Source organism: Rhinoderma darwinii, chromosome 10 (assembly GCF_050947455.1).
Source record: "Rhinoderma darwinii isolate aRhiDar2 chromosome 10, aRhiDar2.hap1, whole genome shotgun sequence".
NCBI classification, from domain to species: domain Eukaryota; kingdom Metazoa; phylum Chordata; class Amphibia; order Anura; family Rhinodermatidae; genus Rhinoderma; species Rhinoderma darwinii.
This window is the reverse complement of record NC_134696.1, coordinates 1,383,044-1,395,046: the sequence shown is the minus strand read 5'-3', so window position 1 is coordinate 1,395,046 and position 12,003 is coordinate 1,383,044. Positions and strand designations below refer to the sequence as shown.

The window sequence follows — 12,003 nt, the reverse complement described above, 5'->3', positions numbered from 1 at the left end:
GTGTGTCTGTGTATACAGTATGTCCTGTGTGTGTGTGTGTGTATGTGTATATATATATATATGTGTGTGTGTGTGTGTGTGTGTGTGTGTGTATATATTTATACAGTATGTCCTGTGTGCATACATAGTGGTGTCGGCGGGTCTTACCTTCCATCGGACACTCCTGTGTGTGTGTGTGTGTGTGTGTGTGTATATATATGTGTGTGTGTGTGTGTGTGTGTGTATATTTATACAGTATGTCCTGTGTGTGTGTGTTGCATGTATAGGTGTTGTGTGTATATTTATACAGTATGTCCTGTGTGTGTCTGTGTATACAGTATGTCCTGTGTGTGTGTGTGTGTGTCTGTGTATACAGTATGTCCTGTGTGCATACATAGTGGTGTCGGCGGGTCTTACCTTCCATCGGACACTCCTGTGTGTGTGTGTGTGTGTGTATATATATGTGTGTGTGTGTGTGTGTGTGTGTGTATATTTATACAGTATGTCCTGTGTGTGTGTGTTGCATGTATAGGTGTTGTGTGTATATTTATACAGTATGTCCTGTGTGTGTCTGTGTATACAGTATGTCCTGTGTGTGTCTGTGTATACAGTATGTCCTGTGTGTGTGTGTGTGTGTGTGTGTGTGTATGTGTGTATATATATATATATATATATATATATATGTGTGTGTGTGTGTGTGTGTATGTGTATATATATATATATACACAGTATGTCCTGTGTGCATACATAGTGGTCTCGGCGGGTCTTACCTTCCATCGGACACTCCTGTGTGTTGCACGACTCGTACTTGGCTCTCAGACCTTGACAGTATTTCCCTCCATTGTGGGGCTGGGGATCATCACACTCTCTGTAGGAGAAACGGACGCCTCCCCCGCAGCTCCGGGAACATGCCCCCCATGGGCTCCATTTGCCCCAGTTTCCATCCACCGGCACCTGATCCACACATGACAGTGATATGTTACCTGCTTGTCATTCTTCATCACATAGTAATGTCTATAGGATCCAGGCATCGCGCTGCACAAAGCTGGACTGTCACTAGGCAGGCACAAACATTGGGGCAGGTGACTGAGCTGTGCGGGTTTTAGACGAGACCGTCAGAAAATGTGCCAAATGGTGGTGCGCACTGTATGATCCATTTGGCGCATCTGGCGAGACACTTTTCTCTACCTTATACCGTCTATTAGTTGGATGGGTGTATCCCAGTTTTTTATGCCCAAATTTTGTTAAATTTTTGGCGCATTTGGTGACATTTTAAAGTGTAGCTAAACCTTCAACAAACTTCTGACATCTCATAGTGACATGTCAGAAGTTTTGATCGGTGGTGGTCCCTGCACCGCGACCCCCACCGATCACCAGAACGAAGCGGCAGAAGCGCTCGGGTGAGTCAATAAATGAGGCGCACGACATGCACCCCAGAATTCTGGCTCAGTTTAAATAGTGATTCTGACCCATGATTTTCATGATGTGCGATCACCCAGCTTTCCTGGAGTTCTGAAGAGCAAATCTGTCAGTTGTGCAGTGATCGTCCCGCACTCATTCTGCTGCAGGAGTTGCTGTTCAGGGTCCTGTGTGAGCCGGGTGATCGCTCCTGTGGGAACCCTCATGGAAGCCACATAGTTTGGTAACCGTCTCCTTCTTGGACGGTCCAGTGTTTCCAGGGGACGAATGACATTGTGACACAGAATTGATCTGCTGTACGTTCAGCTGCACTTAGTTAGGACGTTACCTGAGGCTTAAGAACCTCTTCTTCTGCCTGGCAGACCCCGTCCCTGCACACGTGCTGCTCCCCACATGACGTCCCGTCGGCCCAGGGCAGGCTCCCGTTCTTGGTGTGGCAAAGCAGCTCGGTCTGCACTTTGCACCAGAGCTGAGAGCAGACATCTTCCTCCCGGGTGTTCGGACAGTGAGAAAACTCTTTCCCAAACACCTGACAACACTGATTGTCCAAGTCGTAGCGAGATGATGTACCGGGGAGCTCCAGGGGGAGGTCGAGAGCCGTCCCGGGGGCGTCCAGCAGGCAGTCTCCTAATGCGAGAAAAGAAAGGGATTTGGATCTGGAGCCGCCTCTATCTGGTGCCGCCTAAATATGGTGCCACCTCTATCTGGAGCCGCCTCTATCTGGTGCCGCCTAGATATGGCGCCACCTCTATCTGGTGCCACCTAGATCTGGTGCCGCCTCTATCTGGTGCCGCCTCTATCTGGTGCCGCCTAGATATGGTGCCACCTCTATCTGGAGCCGCCTCTATCTGGTGCCGCCTAGATATGGTGCCACCTCTATCTGGAGCCGCCTAGATCTGGTGCGCCTCTATCTGGAGCCGCCTAGATCTGGTGCGACTCTATCTGGTGCCACCTAGATCTGGTGCCGCCTCTATCTGGTGCCGCTTCTATCTGGAGCCGCCTCTATCTGGAGCCACCTCTATCTGGAGCCGCCTCTATCTGGTGCCGCCTAGATATGGTGCCACCTCTATCTGGAGCCGCCTAGATCTGGTGCGCCTCTATCTGGAGCCGCCTAGATCTGGTGCGACTCTATCTGGTGCCACCTAGATCTGGTGCCGCCTCTATCTGGTGCCGCCTCTATCTGGAGCCACCTCTATCTGGAGCCGCCTCTATCTGGTGCCGCCTAGATATGGTGCCACCTCTATCTGGAGCCGCCTAGATCTGGTGCGCCTCTATCTGGTGGCACCTAGATCTGGTGCCGCCTCTATCTGGTGCCGCCTCTATCTGGAGCCGCCTCTATCTGGTGCCGCCTAGATCTGGTGCCGCCTAGATCTGGTCCCGCCTCTATTTGGTGCCGTCTCTATTTGGTGCCGCCTAGATCTGGTGCCGCCTCTATCTTGTGCCGCTTAGATCTGGTGCCGCCTCTATCTGGTGCTGTCTATAGGCGTCCGCTTTCTATAGTCACTGCTTGTCGGAAATCAATGTTTATGTTGTTTTTAAAGCACTTGTCTGGTTAGAAAACTGCAGGTCCCATAGTAGATTATCAGAATCCTACGCCGCAGGACCCCCCCAAGTTATTTTCTGGGGACCCTCAGCATTTGCACCATTTCAGCCCATAAATGTTCATACTGTGTAATGTGACTGTGGTCGGCATCAGATAATATACAAGAAAAGAACGACAACAGTATAATGGGGGGCAGAGGCTTCTGTTAAGCTGGGCCATACACACATACATACAGATATACATACATACATACATACATACATACATACATACATACATACATACACAGATACACATACATACATACATACATACATACATACATACACAGATATACATACATACACAGATATACATACATACATACATACATACATACATACATACATACACAGATATACATACATACACAGATACACATACATACATACATACATACATACACAGATATACATACATACACAGATATACATACATACACAGATATACATACATAGATACACACACACATACTGTACATACATAGATACACACACACACACACACACACACACACACACAGATACTAACAAGAGCACACATACACACTCACACACACTCACACACACTCACACACACACACACACACAGATACATACACACATACATACACACACACATACATATACACATACATACATACATACATATACACACACACATATACACATACACACACACACACACACACACACACACACACACATATACACATACATACATACATACATACACAGTGCAACCTTGATGAGGAGACCTGTAGACCAGATTTCCCGGGTCAGGCCCCGTGCACACGACTGTAGTTTTCATCCATAATTACAGATAAGGATGAGGTACGGATGATATTGCGGACTCATTTATTTCTATTGGTCAGGGACACCTTTCAGTATATTTACGGAAGTGTGTCCGGACCGTAGAAATGATCCGCAGAATATAGAACTTTTCCTATTGTTGTCCGCAATCGCAGACGGCTACGGATGTGCATCTGTATTTGCGGACAGTAAAATCCCTTACGGTCATGTGCATGAGGCCACAGAGTTCATTTCCATCTTAGGCCCAATGCGCACGACCGTAAAAGTTGTTTGTAATTACGGACCCGTTCTGTTCTATTGCCCGCGGACACCTTTCTGTATGGCTACGGATGGGTTTCCGGGCTGTAGAAGTTTTCTATAAATTATGAACATGTCCGTTCTTTTGCATTTTACGGGCCGCACTCCCATACTTTGTAACAGCACGGCCCAAAAATGCAGGCGGCCGTCGGCGGACGGCCGTGTCCACAATCGCGGGACGTGATTACGGGCATGGCCGTGTGCATGGGGCCTTATACCACGTATCCTGGACATCTTCTTTGAGAGGTTCACCCCCAAGAAGACCATTTTCCCTGCAATTTTGGAAGGTCGTCTCTAAAAGATTTCAATGTAAATATATTAGAGTTTGTCTATCAATTCCTCGCTGTTTTCAAAATCTCTGTCTGCGGTCAGTGAATGGGAACATCCTTATTTATAGCCAGAGGCTGAAAGCCTGTCCTGATTTTACAGCTGTGGGTTTGCTACAGTTGTGTCTGGACAATCCTCTGAACTCCAGACTGATCCATTTTGCCTGCACCGATACATTGTAGCAAAACTATCGGGACAGGATAGAGATTTGTGCTGAAGCTGGGTTTAGCTCACAGAGAATTGTCTAAATGTTTCTTCAGTCTTTCCTGCGTTTGTAATAAGCAAACAACACCCGCAAACAAAAACTATTTTGAGGAGGCCAAAACATGGCGTGAGCCCGGCTGCTTCCGACTGTACAGAGCTGCAGAATATGTTGGCGCTATGTATATAAGGGTTATTATTGTTGATTAATAAGAAAAGCTGATAACAGAGAGAGAGAGAGTAGAGCGCTACCTATTCCACCAGAGCAGACAGTAACCTGTGATCAGTGCTGCATTCCTGCAGTGCGGCCTCCACCTGCGGCGGTGCGTGGCTGTGGACGGTAAAGCAGGATGATCTAATAAAACCTCCGCTGCCCCCGGCCGGGCTTCATGTAGATCATTTTCACAGGGGGCGATCGTCTGCTCTGTAGGTTGGATCAGGCTCAGATGTAACGCCATTCTCCCTGGGGGACTGGAAGGAGCAGACGCAGGAACACAAAGTCCACGTCCTGAAGCTTTTACTATGTCACTCAGGAGGAGCACACATCTCACATAAATCACACATCTCATCCAGAGAGAAGCGTCTCATAAATCACACATCTCACCCGGAAGAGAAGCGCCTCATAAATCACACATCTCATCCAGAAGAGAAGCGTCTCATAAATCACACATCTCATCCAGAAGAGAAGCGTCTCATAAATCACACATCATCTAGAAGAGAAGCGCCTCATAAATCACACATCTCATCCAGAAGAGAAGCGCTTCATAAATCACACATCTCATCCAGAAGAGAAGCGTCTCATAAATCACACATCATCTAGAAGAGAAGCATCTCATAAATCACACATCTCATCCAGAAGAGAAGCGTCTCATAAATCACACATCTGATCCAGAGAGAAGCGTCTCATAAATCACACATCTCATCCAGAAGAGAAGCGTCTCATAAATCACACATCTCATCCAGAAGAGAAGCATCTTATAAATCACACATCTCATCCGGAGAAAAGCGCCTCATAAATCACACATCTCATCCACAGAGAAGCGTCTCATAAATCACACATCTCATCCAGAAGAGAAGCGTCTCATAAATCACATATCTCATCCAGAAGAGAAGCGCCTCATAAATCACACCTCATCCAGAAGAGAAGCGTCTCATAAATCACACATCTCATCAAGAAGAGAAGCGCCTCATAAATCACACATCTCATCCAGAAGAGAAGCGCTTCATAAATCACACATCTCATCCAGAAGAGAAGCGTCTCATAAATCACACATCTCATCCAGAAGAGAAGCGCCTCATAAATCACACATCATCCAGAAGAGAAGTGTCTCATAAATCACACATCTCATCCAGAAGAGAAGCGTCTCATAAATCACACATCTCATCCAGAAGACAAGCATCTCATAAATCACACATCTCATCCAGAAGAGAAGCGCCTCATAAATCACACATCTCATCCAGAAGAGAAGCGCCTCATAAATCACACATCTCATCCAGAAGAGAAGCGTCTCATAAATCACACATCTCATCCAGAAGAGAATCATCTCATAAATCACATCTCATCCAGAAGAGAAGCGCCTCATAAATCACACATCTCATCCAGAAGAGAAGCGTCTAATAAATCACACATCATCTAGAAGAGAAGCTCCTCATAGATCACACATCTCATCCAGAAGAGAAGCGCCTCATAAATCACACATCTTATCCAGAAGAGAAGCATCTCATAAATCACACATCTCATCCAGAAGAGAAGCGTCTCATAAATCACACATCTGATCCAGAGAGAAGCGTCTCATAAATCACACATCTCATCCAGAAGAGAAGCGTCTCATAAATCACACATCTCATCCAGAAGAGAAGCATCTTATAAATCACACATCTCATCCGGAGAAAAGCGCCTCATAAATCACACATCTCATCCACAGAGAAGCGTCTCATAAATCACACATCTCATCCAGAAGAGAAGCGTCTCATAAATCACATATCTCATCCAGAAGAGAAGCGCCTCATAAATCACACCTCATCCAGAAGAGAAGCGTCTCATAAATCACACATCTCATCAAGAAGAGAAGCGCCTCATAAATCACACATCTCATCCAGAAGAGAAGCGCTTCATAAATCACACATCTCATCCAGAAGAGAAGCGTCTCATAAATCACACATCTCATCCAGAAGAGAAGCGCCTCATAAATCACACATCATCCAGAAGAGAAGTGTCTCATAAATCACACATCTCATCCAGAAGAGAAGCGTCTCATAAATCACACATCTCATCCAGAAGACAAGCATCTCATAAATCACACATCTCATCCAGAAGAGAAGCGCCTCATAAATCACACATCTCATCCAGAAGAGAAGCGCCTCATAAATCACACATCTCATCCAGAAGAGAAGCGTCTCATAAATCACACATCTCATCCAGAAGAGAATCATCTCATAAATCACATCTCATCCAGAAGAGAAGCGCCTCATAAATCACACATCTCATCCAGAAGAGAAGCGTCTAATAAATCACACATCATCTAGAAGAGAAGCTCCTCATAGATCACACATCTCATCCAGAAGAGAAGCGCCTCATAAATCACACATCTCATCCAGAAGAGAAGCGTCTCATAAATCACACATCTCATCCAGAAGAGAAGTGTCTCATAAATCACACATCTCATCCAGAAGAGAAGCGCCTCATAAATCATACATCTCATCCAGAAGAGAAGCGTCTCATAAATCACACATCTCATCCAGAAGAGAAGCTTCTCAGAAATCACACATCATCCAGAAGAGAAGCGCCTCATAAATCACACATCTCATCCAGAAGAGAAGCGCCTCATAAATCACACATCTCATCCAGAGAGAAGCGCCTCATTAATCACACATCTCATCCAGAAGAGAAGTGTCTCATAAATCACACATCTCATCCAGAAGAGAAGCGCCTCATAAATCACACATCTCATCCAGAAGAGAAGCATCTCATAAATCACACATCTCATCTAGAAGAGAAGCGTCTCATAAATCACACATCTCATCCAGAAGAGAAGCTTCTCAGAAATCACACATCATCCAGAAGAGAAGCGCCTCATAAATCACAGATCTCATCCAGAAGAGAAGCGCCTCATAAATCACACATCTCATCCACAGAGAAGCGTCTCATAAATCACACATCTCATCCAGAAGAGAAGCGCCTCATAAATCACACATCTCATCCAGAAAAGAAGCGCCCCCTAAATCACACATCTGATCCAGAAGAGAAGCGCCTCCTAAATCACACATCTCATCCAGAAGAGAAGCGCCTCATAAATCACACATCTCATCCAGAAGAGAAGCGTCCCATAAATCACACATCATCCAGAGAGAAGCGTCTCATAAATCACACATCTCATCCAGAAAAGAAGCGCCCCCTAAATCACACATCTCATCCAGAAGAGAAGCGTCTCATAAATCACACATCTGATCCAGAAGAGAAGCACCTCATAAATCACACATCTGATCCAGAAGAGAAGCACCTCATAAATCACACATCTCATCCACAGAGAAGCGTCTCATAAATCACACATCTCATCCACAGAGAAGCGTCTCATAAATCACACATCTCATCCAGAAGAGAAGCGTTTCATAAATCACACACCTGATCCAGAAGAGAAGCGCCTCATAAATCACACATCTCATCCACAGAGAAGCGTCTCATAAATCACACATCTCATCCAGAAGAGAAGCGTCTCATAAATCACACATCTCATCCAGAAGAGAAGCGCCTCATAAATCACACCTCATCCAGAAGAGAAGCGTCTCATAAATCACACATCTCATCCAGAAGAGAAGCGCCTCATAAATCACACATCTCATCCAGAAGAGAAGCGCCTCATAAATCACACATCTCATCCAGAAGAGAAGCGTCTCATAAATCACACATCTCATCCAGAAGAAAAGCGCCTCATAAATCACACATCATCCAGAAGAGAAGCGTCTCATAAATCACAGATCTCATCCAGAAGAGAAGCGTCTCATAAATCACACATCTCATCCAGAAGAGAAGCATCTCATAAATCACACATCTCATCCAGAAGAGAAGCGCCTCATAAATCACACATCTCATCCAGAAGAGAAGCGCCTCATAAATCACACATCTCATCCAGAAGAGAAGCGTTTAATAAATCACACATCATCTAGAAGAGAAGCGCCTCATAGATCACACATCTCATCCAGAGAGAAGTGGCTCATAAATCACACATCTCATCCAGAAGAGAATCATCTCATAAATCACATCTCATCCAGAAGAGAAGCGCCTCATAAATCACACATCTCATCCAGAAGAGAAGCGTCTAATAAATCACACATCATCTAGAAGAGAAGCTCCTCATAGATCACACATCTCATCCAGAAGAGAAGCGCCTCATAAATCACACATCTCATCCAGAAGAGAAGCGTCTCATAAATCACACATCTCATCCAGAAGAGAAGTGTCTCATAAATCACACATCTCATCCAGAAGAGAAGCGCCTCATAAATCATACATCTCATTCAGAAGAGAAGCATCTCATAAATCACACATCTCATCCAGAAGAGAAGCGTCTCATAAATCACACATCTCATCCAAAAGAGAAGCTTCTCAGAAATCACACATCATCCAGAAGAGAAGCGCCTCATAAATCACACATCTCATCCAGAAGTGAAGCGCCTCATAAATCACACATCTCATCCAGAGAGAAGCGCCTCATAAATCACACATCTCATCCAGAAGAGAAGTGTCTCATAAATCACACATCTCATCCAGAAGAGAAGCGCCTCATAAATCACACATCTCATCCAGAAGAGAAGCATCTCATAAATCACACATCTCATCTAGAAGAGAAGCGTCTCATAAATCACACATCTCATCCAGAAGAGAAGCTTCTCAGAAATCACACATCATCCAGAAGAGAAGCGCCTCATAAATCACACATCTCATCCACAGAGAAGCGTCTCATAAATCACACATCTCATCCAGAAGAGAAGCGCCTCATAAATCACACATCTCATCCAGAAGAGAAGCGCCTCATAAATCACACATCTCATCCACAGAGAAGTGTCTCATAAATCACACATCTTATCCAGAAGAGAAGCGCCTCATAAATCACACATCTTATCCAGAAGAGAAGCGTCTCATAAATCACACATCTCATCCAGAAGAGAAGCGTCTCATAAATCACACATCTCATCCAGAGAGAAGCGCCTCATAAATCACACATCCCATCCAGAGAGAAGTGGCTCATAAATCACACATCTCATCCAGAGAGAAGCGCCTCATAAATCACACATCCCATCCAGAGAGAAGTGGCTCATAAATCACACATCTGATCCAGAAGAGAAGCGCCTCATAAATCACACATCTCATCCAGAAGAAAAGCGCCTCATAAATCACACATCTCATCCAGAAGAGAAGCGTCTCATAAATCACACATGTTATCCAGAAGAGAAGCGCCTCATAAATCACACATCTCATCCAGAAGAGAAGCGTCTCATAAATCACACATCTCATCCAGAAGAGAAGCATCTCATAAATCACACATCTCATCCAGAGAGAAGCGCCTCATAAATCACACATCTCATCCAGAGAGAAGTGGCTCATAAATCACACATCTCATCCAGAAGAGAAGCGTCTCATAAATCACATCTCATCCAGAAGAGAAGCGCCTCATAAATCACACATCTCATCCAGAAGAGAAGCGTCTAATAAATCACACATCATCTAGAAGAGAAGCTCCTCATAGATCACACATCTCATCCAGAAGAGAAGCGCCTCATAAATCACACATCTCATCCAGAAGAGAAGCGTCTCATAAATCACACATCTCATCCAGAAGAGAAGTGTCTCATAAATCACACATCTCATCCAGAAGAGAAGCGTCTCATAAATCACACATCTCATCCAGAAGAGAAGCTTCTCAGAAATCACACATCATCCAGAAGAGAAGCGCCTCATAAATCACACATCTCATCCACAGAGAAGCGTCTCATAAATCACACATCTCATCCAGAAGAGAAGCGCCTCATAAATCACACATCTCATCCAGAAGAGAAGCGCCTCATAAATCACACATCTCATCCACAGAGAAGCGTCTCATAAATCACACATCTTATCCAGAAGAGAAGCGCCTCATAAATCACACATCTTATCCAGAAGAGAAGCGTCTCATAAATCACACATCTCATCCAGAAGAGAAGCGTCTCATAAATCACACATCTCATCCAGAGAGAAGCGCCTCATAAATCACACATCCCATCCAGAGAGAAGTGGCTCATAAATCACACATCTCATCCAGAGAGAAGCGCCTCATAAATCACACATCCCATCCAGAGAGAAGTGGCTCATAAATCACACATCTGATCCAGAAGAGAAGCGCCTCATAAATCACACATCTCATCCAGAAGAAAAGCGCCTCATAAATCACACATCTCATCCAGAAGAGAAGCGTCTCATAAATCACACATGTTATCCAGAAGAGAAGCGCCTCATAAATCACACATCTCATCCAGAAGAGAAGCGTCTCATAAATCACACATCTCATCCAGAAGAGAAGCATCTCATAAATCACACATCTCATCCAGAGAGAAGCGCCTCATAAATCACACATCTCATCCAGAGAGAAGTGGCTCATAAATCACACATCTCATCCAGAAGAGAAGCGTCTCATAAATCACATCTCATCCAGAAGAGAAGCGCCTCATAAATCACACATCTCATCCAGAAGAGAAGCGTCTAATAAATCACACATCATCTAGAAGAGAAGCTCCTCATAGATCACACATCTCATCCAGAAGAGAAGCGCCTCATAAATCACACATCTCATCCAGAAGAGAAGCGTCTCATAAATCACACATCTCATCCAGAAGAGAAGTGTCTCATAAATCACACATCTCATCCAGAAGAGAAGCGTCTCATAAATCACACATCTCATCCAGAAGAGAAGTGTCTCATAAATCACACATCTCATCCAGAAGAGAAGCGTCTCATAAATCACACATCTCATCCAGAAGAGAAGCTTCTCAGAAATCACACATCATCCAGAAGAGAAGCGCCTCATAAATCACACATCTCATCCAGAAGAGAAGCGCCTCATAAATCACACATCTCATCCAGAAGAGAAGTTTCTCATAAATCACACATCTCATCCAGAAGTGAAGCGCCTCATAAATCACATCTCATCCAGAAGAGAAGCATCTCATAAATCACACATCTCATCTAGAAGAGAAGAGTCTCATAAATCACACATCTCATCTAGAAGAGAAGCTTCTCAGAAATCATACATCATCCAGAAGAGAAGCGCCTCATAAATCACACAGCTCATCCAGAAGAAAAGCGCCTCATAAATCACACATCTCATCCACAGAGAAGCGTCTCATAAATCACAC

General features: G+C 44.6%; 1 protein-coding gene across 1 annotated transcript in view; it reads right to left on the bottom strand.

Moving 5' to 3' along the window:
• Window positions 1-12,003, bottom strand: part of ADAMTS8 (ADAM metallopeptidase with thrombospondin type 1 motif 8) — a 47,894-nt gene that overhangs the window by 8,105 nt on the left and 27,786 nt on the right. The window contains exons 5-6 of the mRNA XM_075839101.1: window positions 1,727-2,025; window positions 750-933 (exon numbers count right to left, since the gene is read on the bottom strand). Coding sequence (XP_075695216.1) covers window positions 750-933; window positions 1,727-2,025 — 483 coding nt within the window. The remainder of the gene's footprint in view (window positions 1-749; window positions 934-1,726; window positions 2,026-12,003) is intronic.